We start from the raw sequence: 24,655 nt of genomic DNA on the forward strand, positions 1-24,655 counted from the left end.
AGAATGGTACACCGCAAGGTAGTGTGTGTAGCCCATTATTGTTTAACATCATGATTAATGACATCTTTTTAAGCATAGAGCAAGGTATAGGCAAATCCTTATATGCAGATGATGGAGCATTATGGGTCAGAGGACGTAATATTTCACATGTCAAAACAAAAATGCAAGCAGCAATAATGAAAGTGGAAAAGTGGGCAAATGAATGGGGTTTTAGGCTATCAGTATCAAAGACTCAAGTAATATGTTTGTCAAGAAGGCGCAAAATCACTCCTTTTTCTTTAAAACTTTATGAACATCCTCTTGAGCAAGTCAAAGCTATCCGATTTCTTGGGGTATGGTTTGACGAAAAGTTAACATGGAAAGTGCACATGAGTAAGGTAGGAAACAAGTGTAAAAAGGTTATTAACATCCTTTTCTGTTTATCAGGACAGTTCTGGGGAGCCAGCAGAGCAGCTTTGCTTAATGTATACCTGACACTTATGAGGTCTGTCTTTGATTATGGCTGCATAGCATATATGTCTTCAGCTGAATCTAACATAAAGGTCTTAGATGTACTGCAAGCTCAGGCTTTGAGGATCTGTAGTGGATCCTTTAAAACATCCCCTGTACCTGCAATGCAGGTGGAAATGGGTGAGATGCCACTAAGGATTAGAAGAATACAACTTATGTTAACATACTGGATTAACCTTAGAGGGCAATATGCTGATCATCCAGCCAAAAATATTTTAAATGACTGCTGGGAGCATAACAAGTCCAACTTTAGAAGCTTTGGGTGGATAGGTGATGCTAAAGCAGAGAGTTTGAGGCTACATCAGTTGCAGTACAGTCCTGTTGTACCTTTATCCTCTATTCAGCCATGGTTTTTCCCATTACCTTCTGTAGACCTGGACATTCACTTAGAAATTAAAAAGAAACCAAAAGAGGTGACAGTAGAAACCATAGTGCAGAATTATTTAGTGTTACATTTTTCATGCCATACATTCATATTCACAGATGGATCAAAAGATCCAGAAAGAGAGTGTGCTGGTTCAGCTGTACACATTCCAGCAAATGATGTGAGCATTTTGAAAAGAATAGATGGCAACTTATCTGTTTACACTACAGCGTTAGTAGCGATCTGGTTGGCCCTGGAATGGATAAAAGAAAACAAAATTCACAATACTGTCATCATCTCAGATAGTTATTCAGCTCTACAAAGCATACAGTCAGGTAGATCATTCAGGGGCGACCTCATCAATGAAGTATACAGTACATTATTCCATCTAGAAGCAGTAGGAATAGTAACTAACTTTCTTTGGGTACCGGCACATGCTGGTGTTGAGGGTAATGAGCAGGTGGACAAGTTCTTTAAATACATTTACTTCATAAATGTGTAATATTTTATTTTATAATGTGAATCTCTCGTGCAATAATTTATAATGTGACTCTCTCTGTGCAATAATTTATATGTGCAATGAGCAATACCTCACTCCATAATGTGTAACACAACACATACACCTCAGGACTGTGCACCTTACCCCCCTTACACACTCCCCCCCCCTTCCTCTCTCTCTCTCTCTCTGTCTCTCTCACTCTACACGCTGTTCTGCACTGTCATTGGAGATGCTTTAATCTCATTGTACATGTGTATAGTGACAATAAAGGTATTCTATTCTATTCTAAGTTAGCCAAACAAACACTCAAGCATAAAGAGGTAGATTTACTAATCCCTGTGAGTAAGGCGGAGGCTAAGGTCCTTATAAAGAATCATGTCAAATCAATCTGGCGGGAATATTGGGATGACAGTGAAAAGGGCAGACATCTGTACAACATCCAAAAACAGGTGGACAAAGGAAGAATGGAATGGTAGGAAAGATGAGCGCATGATAACCTGTCTAACGCAAGCCTGACACTTGCACGACTTTTGGCCACGATTTTGTCGTGGCAAGTCGTGCCATTTTGGGGCACGAACTGGGAGGCTCCCGCACTGTTCACGACTAGTTCACGCATAGTTCACGACGAGTTCACGAATGTGTGCCCGTCCACATTCACGAACTGGCACGACGAGTTCACACATAGTTTGCGCATAGTTTACGCACTTCCCGCATTGGCACGACGAGTTTGCGCAATTCGGACGGTGTCGTGCCGACTTGGGCATGCCATATAAAAAGGGGGCCTCCCCAACCCCTGGTCATTTTTGAATTGGCTGTGGAAGAGACAACATGCTGAATACCAGAGACACAATCATTGCAGAGAAGAGAAGATGCCTATACCTGGCAGCTGCTCTAGCCATTGTTGAAGAGCAGCAGAAAAGGCTGGAAGAGGCAGAAGAGCAAGAAAAGGCAACCCCACCTTGAAGAAAGACACAAAGGAAAGTGTGGGTCCGGGAATGGTTGACCAGAAGGCACGAGTTTGGACAGTATGACAGTCTACTGACTGAACTCCACAAGGAAGATCAAAGGGGCTACAAAAATTACCTCAGAATCACACCTGACCTGTTCCAAGACAACTGCTCGTGAACTCGTCGTGAACTGCTCGTGCCATGCGCAAACTGTTCGTGAAGTGCGTAAACTAGTCGTGAACTGCTCATGCCATCAATGCGTGACCGTGTCAGTGGGAAGGCACGGCCACGCTGCGACGCGCACCAATTCTTGAACATGTCGTGAACTACTCGTGAACTCGACGTGAGCTGTTCGTGAACTATTTGTGGCAGTTCGTGACAGTCGTGGCATGGCGCGCACTTCCACGCACTGGCACGCATCCTCCCGCATTGTCCCGACGAGTTCCCGACAAGATCACGAACAGTTTGCGCATAGTTCACGACCCGGTCGCGAAATTTTGTCGTGACCAAAATTTTGAACATTTCAAAATTCTCGTCCCGACATGGCACGCAGTCACGACGGGTTTACGCACACTTCACGCCAGTTTACGACTAGTTTGCGCACTGGCACGACTCGAGTCGTGCCAATGCGTGCCACGGAATTGTGCAAGTGTCAGCCTTGCATAAGAATTGGTCACACAGGTCTTAACGGTACACTAAAAATAATAGGTAAACATCACACAGGAAACTGTGATTACTGTAGCCAGCTGGAAACAGTAGAGCATGTTTTATTTCACTGCAAACAGTATGAGGAAGAAAGAAGAAACCTTTGTCAGTCATTAAGCACAGTGAAACACAGCAGTTTTAATCTACCTGGCATCTTGGGTAAGGCATCTAGCCATATATATCATTTTGTTCTCAGATTTTTCAAAGAAACTGGGCTAGCCCAGAGGATATAAGGCTTTTTTGTTTGTTTGTTTTGTTTTGTTTTGTTTATTTAATCCAATATCTACCTGTTCCACACTCCAGCCCAGTTGGTGGCGGTAATGCTCCTTTAAGTTGGTTACCAACCGCCATAAAACCCTAAAGAAGAACACTAGCGCTGGTGTCACTGCGCACGACCAGACCGTGACGCCGGTCTAAAAGCAAGCACGTGGTGATATCAGTCTCCGCTTGTTTTTTTTTTTTTTAAGGCTAATTAGGAAATTTAAAATGTCTGAATAATCTACGATATTTGTACTTAAAACTGAAGTATGTTAGAAAGTATAGTGGTTGGATTGGTTAATGATGTATATATAAAAAAAAAAAACTACTCAACTCAGCTACAGAAGAAAACTGAGGACAACATGAAACCAGAATGAAGTCTAGTGTGAGAGCCCAATAACAGCGAGAAGAACCGAGGCATTCTGCTGCATTGTTCTGACTCTGTGTCTTGCAGAACAAGTCAATGAAGTCCACGTTTCTGACACTTCGTTTGTACATACTCGGTAAGCAGAGTGTGACACATGCTCACTGTTTACATTCTAGCTGCTGTTTATTCAGAACACCGAGTTAAAATTTTATCTCTCATAAACTTTTTCTAAGTACGAAGTAGAGCGGCGGCTACAATTACCGACACCTTAGTTATCTGAGTGTATTTGTGTCATATGCAGTGTCTTGCAAAAGTATTCATTAGTGGTAGCGTTCCTAAGCTGAGAAGCCATACTATTGAAAATCCCATAGACCCGATTTTTTTAAAAATCCCACGAAGTTATGACGTGGAACTTTGTACACCCCCAAAAATATGTTGTATATGTTGGGATTCACCAACTGTGAAAGTATCAGGTAGGGTTGCCACCCGTCCCGTAAAATACGGAACCGTCCTTTATTTGCAGTGTTGGGCAAGTTACTCAAGAACTGTAATGCATTACTTATTACTTTTTGCTGTCATTTTTAAGTAATGCGTTACATTACAATATTACTGCATTTAAAAAGTAAGGCATTTACACTATTTTTACATTACTTTATTTATTCTTGCCAAAATGACTGGAATGGATTTGGTAATCTACAGAGCAAATCTAGCTCATGAGTCATGACTCTTTCACCTCCCATCCAGGAAGCCTGCAGACTAAAAACCAGCATGTTCAGGAATAGCTTCTTACCCGCCCACAATACCAAGGATAAATCGTCCTTTGCCTTCTTGCCATACCTTACCATGCACATCAGCACCTGTTCAGTGCCGTCCTCTTCAATTCTGTAGCAATCTGCATTTTCACAACTGCACATCTGATGTTATATACACGTCTGTGAATGTAGCCCTTCTCTATAGGACATCTATTAAGAGAGTTCCAGCTGTATTACCCTCTGTTAATCATAATTTATACCCATTTTTTCATTGTCCTACCTGTACATTCTGCACCCATAACTTACTTGTAAATAATCTGCACATAACTATTGCCCATATAATTTATCTGCACATATTTGCATTAATTGAACTAAATCTAAATAAATAACAGGATACAAAATGAACATTTCTATGCCTTTAATGTTTTCTTTGGAAAATATATGACTCCACTCAATCCTCTCAGAAATATAACAAAAATGAAAATATTATTATTGCAAATGGCAGACTTCAGTAACAGTGGCCTGCTTTGACCTATTGGCCCTCAAAGGTAACACAACTCACTCGCTTTTGTCCGACTTCTGACTAGACTTTAAAAAAAGAACATAGTTATACAGGACATGTAAAGACTGTCACAACCAAATAAAACTGTCCTGAGGGTTCAAAAACAAAACAAAGCAAAACAAATCAAAGTGCTCTGGCCTATTGGCCTTTCAAGGCAATACACTCAATCACTTTTTTCTGACAGGGCATGTAAAGTCTGTCACTACCAAATAAAACTGTCCTGAGGGTTAGAAAACAAAACAAAATAAAACAAAGTTCTTTGGCCTATTGGCCCTCAAAGGTAATACAACTCAATCACTTTTGTCAGACTTATGATCAGTTATACAGGGTATGTAAAGACTGGCACTACCAAATAAAACTGTCCCGAGGGTTAAAAAAGGAAACAAAAACAAAACAAAGTGCTTTGGCCTATGGCCCTCAAAGGTAATACAACCCGATCCGACCAGACAAAAAACTCAATATAGAACGTGTGTGTTTGTCTGTTTAATGATAGTGGGCATTTAACCCATTTCACCATCTGCTTCTTCTTGACTGAAAAACCTATTGAAGCGCATCAGAAGAAGGCGCTGAAAGCGCCCATCACTAAGACGGTTGCGTTTTGGGGTGAGCACAAGACTGCCAAGACTGAAAAGTCTTTCTACTGGTGTGCTTGATGGTGTAGGTGCATTGTAACGGAGTGCGATATATATATATATTTTTTTAAATTCTTGGAAACATATGGAGACTTTCCATCACAGGGGCAGAATTCAAGTAGGATGTTACCTCTGTTTCCACTGACATGAGAGCATCAGCCGAGACTTTCACCTGTTCATCAAAGGAGAAAAAGTCCTCCTCACTTGGGGCGACGGCAGCAGGTTCAGAGGGATTGGGCATCAAGGCTGCAGGTTCCTCTTTTGTTATGCTCCAGCACTCTGTGGTAAGGAGGAGAGTGATGTGGTCTCTTCTGGTTTCCTCTTTCACCCAGCGCAACTTAAACTTGGGCAATGAGACAGACGCCAGCAGTGCAGCTTTTGAATTGAGTAGTGCAGCAAATCAAGTTTTGATTGCCCCCACAATAATCTCAGGCAGCCCGGTGGTCATTGGTGAAAGACCATTTTTCATCGCTAAGGTTTTGGCCATGAGCACCTCTAGTGTAGGTTGAAGCGTTCCATAAAAACATGTCCTCACCCTGTAAGATGTCGAGTGCGACTGTGAAAGGCTTCATAATGGCACAGTATTCCTTAAGAAACTGGTATTCCCTGTCATTCATACATTTCATCTGAAACTGTGTGCACAGTTCATTAATGCCAGTGAGAGGCATTTCGGTGACTCTTGCATATGCATCATAAAATGAGTTCCACCGTGTCACTGTGGGGACAATCAACTTCTTATCACTAACTTCTTCGACACACTCGGCTGCAACTGTGGAGCGGCTGGCCTTTGTCCACAGCGAAGAACACTTGGCCGTAGCACTGCGATAGATCGCTCTGGATTGGTTGCAAGTGTGGGTGCAATCAGTTAATTATTGAAATTAAGTGATCAATCTCATTAAATCAGTCTCATTAAATTTGAAGGTTAATAATTAAAATGAATCAATCCCATTGAATCGTTTACTTTGACTCATTTGAATTGAATCATACCATAGAATCAGTCTCATGCAAGTAAGGTAATGTAAGGTAACATAATGTGGACGTTCGTTTTTTTGGCCTGCGGCCCACCCACAGAATTAATTTTTGGCCCATTGTAGAGAAGAATTTGGGCACCCTTGCTGTAGACAATCTTAGCGTGCACATTACATGTCGTCAACGTTACCATGACAACATGGAGTGCATGAGTCCAGTCAGCGTATTCAGCTTTCTAACAGTGCTCTTTTTTTTTATATATTATTCTCTCCCCAGTGGTGTGTCTTTCCTGGCTTTATTATTTAGTATTTATTAATTTTGCATTCATATTTTGCAATGATTTTACACCTCTGTCTCAAATGGCCCCTGTTTGCTCCGCTACTGCTTAAAAACCTGCTGTCTCCCTTGTATACCTCTCGCAAGGTATGACTTGATTTCATTGGTAAATCGCTGCCGTCTTGCGTGAGTTTGCTGTTTAACTGGAAGCAAGTGTGCTACGGGGCTACTACGTATGTTTTAACTATTAGTTTTAAAAGATGTGTATGCATTTTTACTGTTAATATGGTTGAAATGGTTGCTACAGCAAGTGGAGGTCTGCGATGCTGTGGTTTGCAGCATGGGGTTCACATGAGCAATCAAGAAAGTCATCATCTGACAACAGTGCATTATATAATAACGCTGTTTTATTACTAGAACACCACTAATCAAAAGTTTAAATGAGTTCTGTTGCAGTTAGGGGAAAAAACCAAACCCCTACAGACTGCATTTACTGCACAAATGCCCTTCATCACTCTATTGTCTTGTACTTTTGTTGCTATGTGACATAATGTACTAATGTTGTACTAATGTTGCCATATGACATAAATAAGCACACAATCAGTTTGTATCCCTGATAGTCAGTTTACCAATACAAATGACTTTGTTTTGAGAATTGAACTCGATTGTCTTTTTTTGGGAAGGGCGGGGGTAGGGCAGGTTGTAATGCTTCATGTTGGTCTAAAAAATTTTTCATAATGGTCTTAAAAAGTCTAAAAAAGGTCTAAAATTTAACTTACTGAATCCTGCAAGAACCCTGTAAATAAGAGCTGGTCCAACCAATTCACTTCATAAGTCACATAATTAGTTGATTTAAGATCCACCTGTGTGCAATCAAAGTGTCACATGATGTCTGTATAAATCAACCTGTTCAGGAAGGATCCTGACTCTGCAACACTACTAAACAGACAACATAAAAACCAAGGAGCCTCCAAATAGGTCCGAGACAAAGTTGTGGAGAAGTATAGATCAGGGTTGGGTTATAAAAAATATCCCAAACTTTGAATATCCCAGGGAGCTCCATTAAATCCATTATATCAAAATGGAAAGAATATGGCACCACTATAAACCTGATGAGAAGGCTGCTCACCAAAACTCTCAGACTGGGCAAGGAGGGCATTAATCAGAGATGCAACAAAGACGCCAAAGATAACACTGAAGGAGCTGCAAAGATCCACAGAGGAGATGGGGAGTATCTGTCCATAGGACCACTTTAAGCTGTATACGCCACAGAGTGGGGCTTTATGGAAGAGTGGCCAGGAAAAAAGCCATTGCATAAGAAAACACATTTGGAGTTTGCTCACAGCGTGTGGCAGACTCCCCAAACACATGAAAGAAGATTCTCTCTGGTCAGATGAGACTAAAATTAATCTTTTTGGCCATCATGGGAAATGCCATGTGTGGCGCAAACCCAACACCCTGAGAACACCATTCCTACAGTGAAGCATGGTGGTGGCAGCATCATGCTGTGGGGATATTTTTCATTTGCAGGGACAGGAAAGCTGGTCAGGATTGAAGGAACGATGGATGGCACTAAATACAGGGCAATTCTGACGGAAAACCTGTTTGAGTCAGCCAGAGGTTTGAGACTGGGATGAAGGTTCACATTCCAGCAGGACAATGACCCTAAACATACTGTTAAAGTGACACTGGAGTGGTTTAAAGGGAAACATTTTAAATGTCTTGGAATGGTTTAATCAAAGCCCAGACCTCAATCCAACTGAGAATCTGTGGCATAACTTGAAGATTACTGTACACCAACGCAACCCATTTAACTTGGAGTTGGAGCAGTTTTGCCTTGAGGAATGGGCAAAAATCCCAGTGGCTAGATGTGCTAAGCTAACAGAGGCATACCCCCAGAGACTTGCAGCTGTAATTGCAGCAAAAGGCGGCTCTACAAAGTATTGACTTTGGGGGGGGGTGAATATCTATGTACACTCCAGATTTCTGTTTTTTCATTTTAATTATTGTCACAATAAAACAACAATTTTCACCTTTAAAGTGGTAGGCATGTTGTGTAAATCAAATGATGATAACCCCTCAAAAGTCCATTTTAATTCCAGCTTGTAATGCAACAAAACATAACAAACACCAAGGGGGATGAATACTTTTGCAAGACATGGTAAACATGCATAATGGTGCATCGGTCAACTAAGCTGTGCTCCTGGTTCACACTGTTGTTACAACCTGTGATTTATGTTTTACGTCAGCTTAAAACTACTTTTGGAAGATATATTGGGGAAATCGCATTAGGCTTGTCTACAACTGCACGAGTTTCAGTAAATTTTTGTTTGTTTTTAATACACGTGTAGGCTGTAGGTTTTCTAAGACTTTCAAGAATAAGTAATGTGAAAAGTAAATACATTTTGATAGGCCTCTGTATGTGTAGCTGTATCTAATGCTTGTGTGTGGACTTAAATGATCATTCCAACTTTTATTACCTTGGAAAGTGTATCCATAAAAACAAAACATTTTGTTTTGTTTCCAAACAGGTGTTTCTGCTGTTCTTGTATCTGGAACCAGTTGCAGGAGCAGTGAATATCTATCAGCAGCTGGAGAATGTTGTTCTTTGTGTGATAGAGGTATGATATGGTGATACTTTAGTAACTGAATCAAGTCATGGAAAGTAAAGCTAAATAACAGGGGTAAAGTTATTAGGCACTGGGTGGAGGGCAGGGATTGACCCTGGATGGGATGCCAGTCTGTTGTAAGGCATTGTATTCACATGTATGGGTAATTTAGATCCCAGACATGCAGAGCTGAGTTAGCAAAGTTGTCACTGTGCTGCCGCTGACAGAAATAAAGAAAATAATTGCGATTATCTAGTCTTTTTTTTTTTCCATTCAAATGTCTTTACTGAAAATACCATTTTGTTTAATATTCAGTTTCATATGAATTGATGATAGAATAATAGTCTTTCTTTTCAGTGATTTTATCTAGCTTTTTTTTTTTTTTTTAACATAATACGTTGCTGATTGTAGATAAAGCCAAATCATGTTTTTGTTGATTTGGCCTAGCCCTTGCTTTCAGCTCTTTAAAATAGCTTTTATGAAAATGCTTTTATGAAGGCCTTTTTATGGTGAAATCTTTCATGTATCTGTTAATATAATTTTGCTTCATATCTCCGAATTCTGCAGGGTTTGCGGTTCGCAAAGACTGCAGTGGTGATTACAATACAAGATGCAAACCTTGTTTGAAAGGAGAGTTCATGAATATACCTAGTGGTTTTCACAAGTGTCTTCCATGTAAAACCTGTGATGCAGGTAAATACCATTCTGTATATGTCTTTAAATGTTTAATTCTTGTTTCAGTAATCTTAATCTGAGGGTTTTCCAAATCTAATGTTCTGTTTCTAGGTCTTTCTATTTTGCAAGCCTGTACCACAGTAATGAATACTGTCTGTGAGGTCTTGGATGGATATTACTGTTTGCGATACTTAGATGGAGAATGCTGTCTTGCAGTGAAGCACAGTGGATGTAAACCAGGGCAACAAATAAAAACTTTGGGTGGGTATGAAAGCTTCAGTCCTTCCTCTGATTGCTGTCACACTGAAAAAGGTGCCACTCTGAGTTAGTGCTTTTGAACTAGATACTTTTTACTTGAGTAAAAATGGCATGTTTATGGAGCTGTGTGACTAAATATTGGAAAATGCATCTGACGGGGTTCCTACATAGTATGGAAAAGTATGGAATTTGATTTTAATAATTTCCAGGTCTGGATAAGTATGGAAAAAGGAAAATAGAGAGTATAGAAGTGTTTTCTGTTTCCAGAATATTTCCCCTACTTTCTTTTCTAAAATATAAACAGGGATGAGAATTTTCCGCCGATTGGCGGATTTCCGACTTTTTCAGACCAAAATGATTGTTTTTGAGATCGATGTAAATCCGTTGAGAAATTTTCGGGGGGGTATGATTAACGATCTGTGGTCACCTTATAACGCAGACATCCCAAGTCTCCCAGAACTTCCGGGAGTCTCCTGCATATTGATAGAAGCGAGCAAGAGCGTGCGCGCGCAACATTAAGGTCTGCATCACGCATCTTAGAATGTGCGCGCGCGAGGGAGACTGTGTGCAGTGTTGCCAGATATTGCTGACGTTTTCCATCCCAAAATGTGTTCAAAACCCGCCAAAATGCACTTAAAACCACCCAATGTGGCAACACTGCCTGTGTGCCTGTTCATGTAGCGCATGCCAGACAAAGAGCATCCTGATTGGGTTACTCAGCAAAATAAGCCAATCAGCTTTCAGTGTGGGCGGGCTTTTATCCCTTTTCTCGAGGACCGAAGTTTTCAGTTGAGTCAGTGCGGCCTACAGGACCGGCATAGCAGAGAGGGAGCGCGCGCCCCAAAAAACGAAAGTACAAAACCCACTTCAGCTCAGATTACACAAAAGAATCTCCCTGTCTAATAAGGGTAGAAAATAATGACAGTTTCGCGCGATGTACTGTTTGCAGCAGTGATTTCAGCATTGCCCATGGTGGCTTAAATGATTGTAAAGGGCATGTTGAGGTGAGAAGTGTCATTTCATGTGCATTATATTTAGGCAGAGGTGTCAAGTAACGAAGTACAAATACTTCGTTACTTTACTTAAGTAGAAATTTTGGTACTTTCTACTTTTACTGGAGTAATTTTTCAACCTACTTTTTTATCTCTACTCGTTACATTTTCAAGCATTTACTTTTACTTCGTTACGTTTATAATAGTCTCGTTACTTGCATTTCATTGCGCCAATCTTTATATTACTTATATTACTTTGTCCACCTAATAAACTGCCACTCAGGGCGCTCCAAGCACACAGCAATCAGAGCTCTGACTTCGACACCGTTAGTAAATTGCGGGCTCTCGTTCGTTTGTCAGGAGTGGAATAACCCCCCCCCCCCGAACCATATGCGGCATTCTCTTTTCTGAGTCAGGTTAAGTTTACAAACGCAGTTATGGTATCTTGGTGGGTGTTAGTGAGTAAAGTGACAGGTCTTAGCTTAGCAAACGTTATATTAGCTTGTAGTGTGTCGGCATTCCAGCGGCCGCCCTTTCTCTCCTCGCCTGTGTTCAGCCTCGCATTGCTGGAACACAAACATTCTGTTGACTTCTCTTGGTGAGCCAGTAACTAGTAGGGATGAGTGTTTTTCTTGCATTTTAACTGGAACCTGCTGCCTCTACTGCACGTCCCATATGAAAAAGAAAAAAAATGCAATTTTACAGTAGTGTTAGTGTAGTATTCATTCATTCATAGCATTCAAATACTGTATTACTGCCGTTTAGACAGTGAATGCAATGCAACTTTGGACACAAAATGATTGCCAGCATACTGCAAAAATATTGCGTTATACAATATTTTGGACATTACAATTTTTTTTTAATATATACATTTTCAATAAAAATGTATTGATAACTAACTTCTGAGGTATGAAGTTTTACACCATTACAACACTTACAGACAACAAGTCATTATTACTTGTGCTCCATGAAACACATTTTAATGGGTCAGGAGAATGTACTGTATGTGGACTTCTAGGCTGCGCCTTTGTCCTTAATAGCATTTTTTTCCTCTTTCATTACTTTTACTGGTGGCACGGTGGTGTAGTGGTTAGCGCTGTCGCCTCACAGCAAGAAGGTCCTGGGTTCGAGCCCCATGGCTGGCGAGGGCCTTTCTGTGCGGAGTTTGCATGTTGTCCACGTGGGTTTCCTCCAGGTGCTCCGGTTTCCCCCACAGTCCAAAGACATGCAGGTTAAGTTAACTGGTGACTCTAAATTGACCGTAGGTGTGAGTGTGAATGGTTGTCTGTGTCTATGTGTCAGCCCTGTGATGACCTGGCGACTTGTCCAGGGTGTACCCCGCCTTTCGCCCGTAGTCAGCTGGGATAGGCTCCAGCTTGCCTGCGACCCTGTAGAAGGATAAAGCGGCTAGAGATAATGAGATGAGATTACTTTTACTTTTGTACTTTAAAGTAGTTTAGAAATCAGTATACTTTTTACTTTTACTTGAGTAAAAAGCTTCAGTTGATACTTCATGAAAAGTATTTCTAAACCACAGTATCTATACTTCTACTTGAGTAATAAATGGTAATACTTCTGACACCTCTGTATTTAGGTCTACAACAGGCTGTCATGAAAAGACCAAACTTATTGAAGATTTCCGTAAAGTAACAATGTATGAATATACATCATATATATCAAATACACGTCATATATATGTGTGTATCTTTTTATAAATGAGGTTAGCTTGTCTAATGTAGCATGTTGGGGAGAATCATAGTATCATATATCTATATTTCTGATAAAATTTTAGGTATGATACCGTGTACAACTCTCCTACTTATTGCTCATTTCATGGGGGGGAGGATTGCTGGGATGTGCCGCGCGGGAGCGTCTGCCCACGTTTTTTTTAGGCCGAGATGAACTTATAGTTTTTGATTTTTAAAAAAAAAAAGTTTCCAATTTGTAATGCCCATTGTACATGCCTGTTCTTTAACTCAAAATCACCATCTCGATCTTCAAATTGACCATATGGTATATGCATTACATTACACAACATCCTGTCCAGATAAAACCTCGTTAGTACACAACAGTTGAAAGGGAAGTGATGAGTGATGTTGAATGTTGCCTGCTTAATATGCAAGAGCTCCTGCTGCCATGATAACATCAGAAGAAAGCTTCAGAGAATTATATGACAGAACTTTTTTCTGGTTTGCACTTCATTGTAAAGAGTTAGAGTATTCAAAGACATGAATAGCAAAAATGCAGAAATATAATACTGTAGAGCTCATTTATATTAAAAGGTGCATTGATTTTTTTTGAAATCATCAAATGTGAATTGATTAAAAACAAGTCTCTTGTACCATATTAATCATTTTCACCTGGTAGTCCACCAAGAAGGGGAATTTATTTCCAAATACATTGCAACTTTTTGCTGATAAAATTAATGGTTTTGGGGTAAAAAAAAAAAAAAAAAAATAGCCAAAAATCATTAGCCCCTGGGCCCCGCCCTGGTTTTTTCAGACTTTTTAAATATTTTTCATTCTCATCCCTGTATAAAATTAAGCAAATTTTCAAACCAGTGTGAGTTTGATGCTGTTGAATTTAAGTCAGGCAAGATGTGCACGCGATATGTCTGAGGTGATTTCTGTGGCATGTGCCATCAGTGAACTATCTGACATTAACACATTGGGCTACATCGTGCCTGTGGCTACCTCCGCTGATAGATGGCTCAAAAACTGATGTCAAAAGCCGTATTTATTACAAAATTCAGTCCAAAGGTAAATACGGTTACAAAGTGCATCTTTGGAGAACAGTAAACCTTTTACTGTAACCTTAAACTGTAGAAATACGTTACATTTTGGCACCATAAACACTGGGACACCCTTCAAACACCGTAAGAGCTTGGTGACCCTATCAGCAAGGTGCGCTATCATTTGAACATTGAACTCTAATGCACAGCTTTGCCCTGACAAGTCTCGTTTTTCTTCCTCTGAAGTGCACATATCAAAATAAGAGTTTCTGTTGCAATACATGTTAAATCAATAAAAGTCCTTCTTGAAAGTGCATTAATGTTCTTCAATACATCAATAAAAGTCCTTTTCTATATCTTATAGGTTCAAATGAACAAACTCCAAAGTTTGATTGACAGGGTCATCTACAGTACCTATGCAGAACTCATCTCATTATCTGTAGCCGCTTTATCCTGTTCTACAGGGTCGCAGGCAAGCTGGAGCCTATCCCAGCTGACTACGGGCAAAAGGTGGGGTACACCCTGGACAAGTCGCCAGGTCATCACAGGGCTGACGCATAGACACAGACAACCATTCACGCTCACATTCACACCTACGGTCAATTTAGAGTCACCAGTTAACCTAACCTGCATGTCTTTGGACTGTGGGGGAAACCGGAGCACCCGGAGGAAACCCACGGGGAGAACATGCAAACTCCACACAGAAAGGCCCTTGCCGGCCATGGGGCTCGAACCCGGACCTTCTTGCTGTAAGGCGACACCTATGCAGAACTAAAAAAAAAAAAAAAATTGGCGTGAACACACATTTCAACATTACAAGTGTAGGAATGGGTAATTGCAAGTTTTCTGAGAGCTGGCAGTTTTACCGTTGTTGTGGGGCTACTCCAGGTGTGAATGATGGCAGGTATGTGTGTATTTGTGTATCTGCATGACTGTGCATTTGTCCTTTGTGTGTGTGAGTTTCTGTGTGTACATTTTAGAACAGATGTGTGTGAGAACATAATTGCCTTTACTTGTTTGTGCAGCACACTCGCACAAGACCTCTTAGCCTGATGTCTTACTGCCATGTTTTATCTTCATATTTGAACGTGTGTATGGCTGAGTGATGGAGGCATCCAGTCTTTGCAACTGGTTTCCTCTGTGGTTTGTGTGTGTATTTGAATGATGGTGTGTATGTGTTTATGGCAGAAGGAGAGACATAAAGACAAAGGTGGAGAGTGTTCTAAACGTTTTGTGACCTATGGTTTGTATTTTTTTTTTTTTTTTTTTTTAAATTCTCAGGCCATTATTAAAAAATGTTCTGTTTCCGGTCCACCGGCCGGGTGAGTGCCGTTTGTGCGGTTGAAAAATTTTTTTTTTTTTAACGCCGGTTTTTCGACATTTTTTTTCGGGTTCGTAAATCTAAAATTGAACTTGACATTTACGCATTCCCAGGGCTTTCCACTAAGGCTCCTACTAGCCAGCCATGACAAATAATGCCGCTTTTCCACTACAAACGCGGCTGAGTCGGGCTGAGCCGTGCCGTGCTGAGTCGAGCTGAGCGGGGCTGTTGGAGTTGCATTTCGACTACAACCGCGCTGAACCGTGCTGGCTGGAAGTGGGTGGACACATTGGGTGGAGTTAGCGAAAGTGGGTGGACGTCGCGTGATGTCGTTAAGCAGCGCAAACAGTGACATCAGTGAGCTTCTAAGCGGTAGTCTCACGACCCGGATAGTAAACAATAAACATGGAGGACATGAAGTCGTTAGTGTTGCTGGTCTTGGTGCTGTGGCTTGTTGTCACCGACAACGCGGACAGATACTGGCAAGAGCGTATAGATGAGGTGAGGCGCATAAGGCTTCAGAAATTCTCGTAATTCTTCTCCTTCCGGGTTTACGGTGTTTACAGATCCCAGCGCGCTCGCGGGGCGTGTGTGGGCATGTGAGGACACGCCTCCTCACCAATCAGTGCACAGGGGAGTGTCTGCTCACGCCCCCAACCTCACTCGGCACGGCTTGGCTCGCTTCAGCCCCACTCCAAAACGGTGCGAGTTTTAGGGGCTAAGCAGGGCTGAAACGAGCTGAGTCGTGCTGGTTTTTGGTAGTCGAAACGCGAGCCGTGTCGGGCTGAAGTGAGCTGAAGCGAGCTGAAGTGAGCTGAAAAAGGGTAGTGGAAAAGGGCCATAAGTAGCCAGCCGGGGGGAGTAAACACAAAATAAACTCCTGTGCACGCAGTTCCCAGGATTAAATGTATTTTCCACAGACCATTTATTTATTCACTTTACTCAAATACAAAGTAAAATGGCAGTAAATCTTTTCTTTTCTTGCGTATTGCATCATGAGGCGTTCCTGGCTTGTAAATCTCTTATTTTCGGTGCATGACGCATTCACGCAGCTGAGCATGCTATGAATTAACAACGACAACGGTCTGCAGTGGTGGCTACACAAACACACTCAGCGAATATTTCTCCATTTGTGTATGAAAATACACTCCAACGACTCAGTTTGGTTTAATTTACAACCAACGGTGTCTTTTGATGCCAGCACGTAATTGAACGAGAGAAGACTGGTTTACCAGAGACAAAATAAGCATTATCTCTGCTTCTGTTCCCTCTGACACACTACTGCCTCCACCGAGTGCGCGCGCACTCTGAATTGAATCAGCTCTGCGCATGCGCCGTGCGGCACAAAAAAATGGCAGCCACCATGAAGGAAGGAGATCCGGAGTTTTCAAATATTTGCTTAAGTGTGAAATCGCAAAATGGTATTCTAGCGAACAACAAAATAGTAAAGATTCAGAAAAACAAATAATTCAGTGATCATTTTAATAATGTAATTTCATCTGAACTAGGCCTAACGGTCGGTTTAGAACTACAAAAAGTCCGTGTGTCGGACATTTTAAGTACCTTTGTAAAAGTTTTGCAAATGTTGCAGTCAGCATTTAAAATGCTAACTTAAAGTTTTTGTACAAGTTTCAGTTGATTAAACTGTCATTTTATTAAATGTCTGCTTTTGTAATAAAGTACTGAAAGAAAAAGCAAACACAACATTGTGATTTCTTATCCATCCATATTAAAAAAAAAAAATCCTTCTCTCCTGACTGAATTTTTTTGCTCACCCGGTGGACAGGAAACGGATTTTTTTTTTTAAAGATGGCCTCAGTTCTCAGTTTTTTGTGTGGTTTTTTTTGGGCTGTTCCTGTTTGTGGTTGCCACAGTGGATTTGTTGCACATATTTGATGTGGCATAGGTTTGACACCAGAGGCCCTTCCTGACGCAACCCTGGGGCTTGGGACTGGCACTCAGTTCTCTGTTAAGTTTTCAAAATGTGTTCTTTTGATGTATGATTGTTTGTTTATTATTTGACTTTATTTATAGTTCTTTGTTGAACAGCGTGTTTAGCGTTTTATAGTAAACAGTTACCCCATCTAATATTCAGCGACGCAAAGTCAGTGCACTTCTGTTCCCTTTTTTTCTTTTGATGAGTCAACATTCTCAATAACATCCCTGCTGTTACCATTATGGGTAGAAGGTATCAATTTAGTTTTTCAAATTTACATGGCAGAAATAGAATAACACTACATTATTCAAGCTGCAATGCCAAAACAAAATGCTGTTCATTGAACTTGTCTGGGTTTGGTTTTAATTGATTTGTATGAGCTACAGTACTGTGCCATAGGGGTGCCACTAGAAATTTTTGGCCGATGAAAGAATATATAATTAGCAATTGCTTGCTTCTGGCAACTATTTGACAACATACTAGCTTACATACTCACAATGTGTAACATACATACTAACAGTTGGATTTTAAAATCATTTATTGAAATAAAACATCTAGTTATTTGTACTGTGATGTCAAATATGATCTGAAAATGTACTGTGAAATATGGAAATTTGGGGATGGATAAAGTGTTGGAACCCTGCTCTGAAATAAGAGGCTTGGGTGTTGCATTTTTAAGCTCCTAATGAGTCTTCACTACATGTCAGATCTTTGAGTGAAGCAGTGAAAAGTAGGAGCCTCAACAGCACTCTCATTCTCATCTCATTCTATAAAGTATTTTATATAGGTGCCTGAAAACTTAAAGAACATGAAAATCTGGACAAAGTGTTAAAACATCAGATGAAACAAAAACAACAAAGATCTTATAATAAAGGAAGTTAGGTGAAAGAAATGCCCCAACCCAGAGGTGCAGGATTGTGAAACATGGCATCCTTAAAACCATCGATAAATGGGCCTATTATAAACGTTATATGTTTCACTAGGGAAATTACAGTGTGTTTGAGGATGAAGTGTTTTGATGTTTAACTCATTTACAGGAACCAAGGACTCGGATACAGTTTGTGAGCCCTGTCCACTGGGATTTTATTCTCCTGAAGGTGTGAACTGCACAAAGTGGACTGAGTAAGTAATGTATTTGAGAGAAGTTTTATAATATGTTTTCCATTTTGGATCTTTATTTTGCATCTTTTGCTTTCAGCCAGAGTGTTTTTCTTTGTGTAATAGTTTTGTTTTTTTCCTTCCAGCTGTTCAGTCAGAAATGAGGTTGAGGACCAGGAAGGCACTTCCATCAGAGATGTTCAGTGCAAACCAACAAGAGAAAGATATGGGCTCATACCAGCTTTTGTCTTATATTTACCCACAATTATAGTTCTATTTTTGAAGCACAAAATGAACTGTGAGTTATGTTCAAGTTTTTAAACACTGCATCAGTTCATTATCATTAAACATACCATGTGGTCAGACACCTAAAGTATCAATATATTCTGTAATAATTGTATTGCAACAAGTGTTTGCTTTATATTAATATTTTACCCTATTCTTGTTTTGCAGGTACAGTAGCACAGGATCAAAAGTAAGTGCTGATATTTTATGCTAAAACCTTACAGCCGGTATTATTACTCTGACCCTTTTGCGCTTAACAGAAGCGCAGTGCAGACTCTTCAAATTCACAGCCAGTGTCCAGTAAAAACCTGAGTGTTTTGGGTCACAACATATCCAGCCTGTAGCTCTTTAATGTGCTGTAATTGAAGTTCCCCATGTTATCAGAGTTGATCAGCGGAGAGTTTAAGCAGTGGCTTTTGAGAACCCTTTATTGTGTGTGTGTGTGTGTGTGTGTGTGTGTGTGTACATACCCACTATAGAATATGTGTTATTACTTTCCTCTAGGGAAGAAAATGAGGAAGTGGATCAACCAGCTGCAAGGTGACTGTAATGAGGAACACACTGTGCGTCTGAAAGAAAAGTGAATTACTCCACAAGGATTTATTTCGGTGTGTTCCTTAGCAAACCACCAGCTCTACAAAAGCAGAATTTGGGTGTATTTTGTTGTTGGAAACCCAGAAAAGTGACGGGTGGTGATTTTATTTTTATTTTTTTTAATTTATAAAAAGAGGCTTCTCTGACTGTTGCTCTTTTTACTGGTTAAGAAACTCTCCTTGAGGCACAGTGGCATTGTGCTCTATTCCATTCCATTCACCTGTGACTTTTAACTGTGGGTTGAGACCTAGTTTAGGGTTTCACTTTTTTTCATTTATGCAATCACAGAGCATAAACTCACGACGGGGTGGGTTTGCGTCCTGCGTGTACACATTGACCCCCATATTGTATAAAATTATATTAATATTCTATTAATATTGAATGCGATTCAGTTCGTGTTGCATGGAAACAGCCGATATTTTTACTGGGGCCTGAAATACAACTGTGGATCAGTACCTGACGCTGCCACCATACATGCATCAGGGATGAGAATTTTCCGCTTTTTGGCGGAATTCCGCTTTTTTCAGTCAAAATGGACCTTTTTTATATTGTTGCAAATCCGTTGAGAAATTTTTAGGGGGGTAGGGTATAGGGATATTAACCGATGACCGTTTGACCAGTGGTTGACCGAATCAACGTTAACTGGTTAATTTTTTTTTTGGTTGTCGGTTAAAAAAAATCAATCGTTTTGAAGCTGCCGATTTTGGAGCATGCCATGTGGTGTAAGGACGACAGCTGACGAATCAGAAACACCCATTCAGTCATGTCCTGCCCTTCCGCCCCAGTTAAAGACAGCTGACAAATCAGAAACACCCATTCAGTCATGTCCCGCCCCAGTTGAACACAGCTGCCACTCGGTGAAAGAAAAAAGTGTAGACACAGGCTTTTTAGCTTACAAATTACTATTCTGTTTTTTTTTAAAATTATTATTAGAAGGCACATCGAGTTTAGTCCTGCCTTGGCCAGTGCATTCTGAAAGTATGTTTCAGTCTAGCCAACAATGCATGTTATTGCAGATTCAAAATAATAGCAGTGTGGAATTCAGTTAGTGAGGTCATTCATTCTGTGAAAAAACAGGTGTCAATCAGGTGGCCCTAATTTAAGGATGAAGCCAGCACATGTTGTACATGCATTTCTCTCTGAAAACCTGAGAAAAATGGGTCGTTCCAGACATTGTTCAGAACAGCGTGCTTTGATTAAAACGTTGATTGGAGAGGAGAAAACGTATAAAGAAGTGCAGAAAATGATAGGCTACTGAGCTAAAATGATCTCCAATGCTTTAAAATGGACAGCAAAACCAGAGAGACATGGAAGAAAACGGAAGATTACCATTTGAATGGATTGAAGAATAGCCAGAATGGCAAAGACTCAGCCAATGATCAGCTCCAGGTGATCAAAGACGGTCTGAAGTTACCTGTGAGTACTGTGGCAATTGGAAGATGCCTGTGTGAAGCTAATCTATCAGCAAGAAGTCCCTGCAAAGTCCCACTTTTTTTTTCCAAAAAGATGTGCTGAAGAGGATACAATTTGCCAAAGAACACATCGACTGGCCTAAAAAGAAATGGAGAAACATTTTGTGGACTGATGAATGTAAGATTGTTATTTTTGGGTCCAAGGGCTGCAGACAGTTTCAGACAATCCCCAAACACTGAATTCAAGCCACAGTACACTCTGAAGACAGTGAAGCATGATGGTACAAGCATCATGATATGGGGATGTTTCTCTTACTATGGTGTCGGGCCTATTTATCACATGGGATCATGGATCAGTTTGCATATATCAAAATACTGAAGAGGTCATGTTGCCTTATGCTGAAGAGGAAATGCCCTTGAAATGGGAACAAGACAATGACCCCAAACACACCAGTAAGCGAGCAGCAACTTGGTTCCAGACCAACAAAATTAGTTATGGAGTGGCCAGCCCAATCCCTGGACCTTAATCCGATAGAAAACTTGTGGGGTGACATCAAAAATGCTGTTTCTGAGGCAAAACCAAGAAATGCAGAGGAATTGTGGAATGTTAGCAAATCATCCGGGCTGGAATACCTGTTCACAGGTGCCAGAAGTTCTCAGAAACCATGGTTATACAACTAATTAGTTTAGTGATTCACAGGAATGCTAAATCCTAAAGATTTTTTTCAGTTTATACAGTAAATGAGTTTGTAATGAAAAATGCAGACACTGCTATTATGTTGAACACAACTGTATATGCGTTCCAGGGTTGGAAATTAAGTGTTTTTTTTTTTTTTTTTTTTTAAATAAATCCACGGGCGGCACGGTGGTGTAGTGGTTAGCGCTGTCGCCTCACAGCAAGAAGGTCCTGGGTTCGAGCCCCGGGGCCGGCGAGGGCCTTTCTGTGCGGAGTTTGCATGTTCTCCCCGTGTCCGCGTGGGTTTCCTCCGGGTGCTCCGGTTTCCCCCACAGTCCAAAGACATGCAGGTTAGGTTAACTGGTGACTCTAAATTGACCATAGGTGTGAATGTGAGTGTGAATGGTTGTCTGTGTCTATGTGTCAGCCCTGTGATGACCTGGCGACTTGTCCAGGGGTGTACCCCGCCTTTCGCCCATAGTCAGCTGGGATAGGCTCCAGCTTGCCTGCGACCCTGTAGAAGGATAAAGCAGCTAGAGATAATGAGATGAGATAAATCCACCTGCCACTGTGGCAGGTGGAGTTCAAACTCTCCCAGTCACTTTCTTGTTTTAACTGAAAGCGTGTAACTGCATGAGAAAAATAATATAGTAGGAGTGACCAGTATTCAAGCATGACTATTTAGGTAAATAAGCTATTTTATTTCACAAGTTAAATATTTAAACTTGAGGAAAATACTGTCTCACTCTTGTGTGCACACACAACTGATGGAAGTTATATATGATGAGTTGGTCAGGTTAAAAAAAACCACTAACCATTCATGAGACGCTATTGGCTTTTCTCCACTTCTCATTAAAAAAAAAAAGTTTATTGACTGACTTGCTTCTTTGGCCTGTGGCTCCTGGGAGGTTTTCTCTTCAGACCTCTTTACCCCTACAGTGTAACTTTTTTATTATTATTATTATTATTTGTTTACTGCAACACTAGCCTAGGCTACTTGACCTGAGGTGATTTTCTTTAACTGTCAGTCGGTAGTTAGCATTAGTTAGCATTCTATACTCAAGTTAGTGCGAGTTAGTTTTTTTTTTTTTTTTTTTTTTTTTTTTAATGCTGAAGTTGTCACATTGAATCAGTCCTCTTCTTTCACTCAGCACTTTAATGAGGAGATTGTATCATTGTTGGTGTCCAAGTGGAACAACTAGATTTGCGATTTAATCTGTATTGTGGATTGTCACAATTGCATTATTTCTTTGTACTGTATATGCTACTTTTATTTACCCAACACTGTGGTAGGTAGATTGAGCAAACTCACCTGCCACTATGCAAAATCACCTGTATTTGGTGAGTAGCGGGTGCTAATTTCCAACACGGACATGCAGCCACAGAAGCGCTTTCCTATGAAGAGGGGTTTTGGCACAGTTGTCTAATACTTCCAGAACAGTGTGTGATGTAAACTATTACCATGAGCATTGAACCCAGTGTGAATGGTGTAGACTAATCCAGTCAAAACCAAATGCCTTTTTGTACTGCTCTGTGTGTTTAAAAAAAAAAGTGCCATTGAAGTAATCTTTAAATATTTTATTTAAAAAAATTTTAACTAGAGATTTTTAATGAATTACAAATAACTATTGTGGTTGTCATTTTTTTATTTTTTAAATGTTTATTTACTTGAACTTTTTAATTACAAATGGCCATTAGTGGAATGCCTTTCCTATCGAGGTCAGAATTGCTGACTCTCTGACCACCTTCAAGCAAAGACTGAAGACCCACCACTTCAGGCTGCACCTGTCCAAATGTAATTGCATAGCAGGCTTGACCAATCTAGTCTGTGCTGTCTGGCCTGGTCATGATGTCTCAGGTTTTATTTTTCTCTGTTTAGTTGTACTTTGTCAGGTATGGATGGCTTGCTTTCCTTGGCTGTTTGTTACTTCAGCAGAATGTTATACTGTGTTCCGATGTCACTTGTTCAGTTGGCACCCGAACTTTGTCTAGAAGCTCAGCACTTCTTGTACCTGACTTTTGCACTTGTATGTTGCTCTGGATAAGAACATTTACTGAATGCCTGTAATGTAGCTAAACTTTTAAGCATTAAATTAAATGTGTTGTAATTGTTTTACTTTAGTGCTGTTGAATGCTGAAGTCTGACTGGTCTGTAAGTGTTGATTTATTTTTCAAGTCGCAGCAATTCTGACAATAGTTCCAACTGCAAGGCAAATCACAAGTTAATGTTTGTTCTTGCCTTGATATTGTAGGACATAACAAATATGGATTAAATAAAACAGATGTGTCATCATTGTGTTGAATTTTTCCTCTGAGGATTTGTTTCTTTGACATTTTAGTCTGACATGGAAAGGACTAAGCTTTCCGGATTCTCTGTGCTTTGCTTTTATTTGTTTTTATTTATTTAAATTAACTTTGAGTGATTAATAAATAGCTAGTGAAGAAACAACTGTTCTATAGTATAAGTGATACCAGGAATTAACCTGTAATGTGAGTGTTACACAAAATTAATTTTAAATGTACAACAAAACATTCTTTGATAAATAATTGCTGTCTGGGCAAATTACTGCAAGACACTTCAGGATGTTCTATTGTTGGAAAATAATTCCTGGTGATGACAGTAACTCTGCTCTGATGATTATTTTCCTATAACAGCAGTCCCTATAATGTTTAAATCCTTAAATATTTTAACGTTAAAATCCCCATAAATAAAATAATGAAAATTGATTAATAAGTAAATCGTTGTAGTACACAAGCACCTCGTGTTGCGTAGCTATTCAGTGAGTCGGATCATTTGACTCGGCTCATTAATAAGAGCCGAGTCTTTCGTCCCTTAAACGACTCATTACTTTTTTCCTGAACAAAAGTTTGTAATGACCCATGTTTATCATTCTTTGCCTATTTGTTGAAATTGTTTTATGAAAGCTTCATGCAACGTGAAATGAACAAAGCAACAGTATTTTTTGATTCGTTTGAAAAACTATTTAAATAAATGCAAGGTAGTTAAAATATAAAAAAAATAAGCATTCTTGCACTAACACCTAGAGTCAAACACGTCTTACCATTTACACGCTCGAACCAATCAGATGCTGACCTTGCATGCATAAATAAATGAGTAAATTAATGTCGTATAGTCATGCAGTATATTTGAGTCGACTCCACTGAGTCGACTCTCAATGTTTACCTAAAAGAACCGATTCAAGGAACCGACTCGTCCCCGAACGACA

At 40.2% G+C, this 24,655-nt stretch overlaps 1 protein-coding gene across 1 annotated transcript; it reads left to right on the plus strand.

Annotated features, from left to right (window-relative positions):
• Positions 1-3,437: 3,437 nt before the first annotated feature.
• Positions 3,438-23,721, plus strand: LOC132893302 (tumor necrosis factor receptor superfamily member 14-like). Its single transcript, XM_060932297.1, has 8 exons — positions 3,438-3,786; positions 9,373-9,462; positions 10,018-10,143; positions 10,237-10,386; positions 18,401-18,485; positions 18,608-18,759; positions 18,915-18,936; positions 19,251-23,721. The coding sequence occupies exons 1-8, from the start codon at positions 3,747-3,749 to the stop codon at positions 19,288-19,290; spliced, it is 705 nt and encodes a 234-aa protein (XP_060788280.1). The 5' UTR covers positions 3,438-3,746; the 3' UTR covers positions 19,291-23,721.
• The last annotated feature ends 934 nt before the right edge of the window (positions 23,722-24,655 follow it).

Source organism: Neoarius graeffei, chromosome 10 (assembly GCF_027579695.1).
Source record: "Neoarius graeffei isolate fNeoGra1 chromosome 10, fNeoGra1.pri, whole genome shotgun sequence".
Classification (NCBI taxonomy): domain Eukaryota; kingdom Metazoa; phylum Chordata; class Actinopteri; order Siluriformes; family Ariidae; genus Neoarius; species Neoarius graeffei.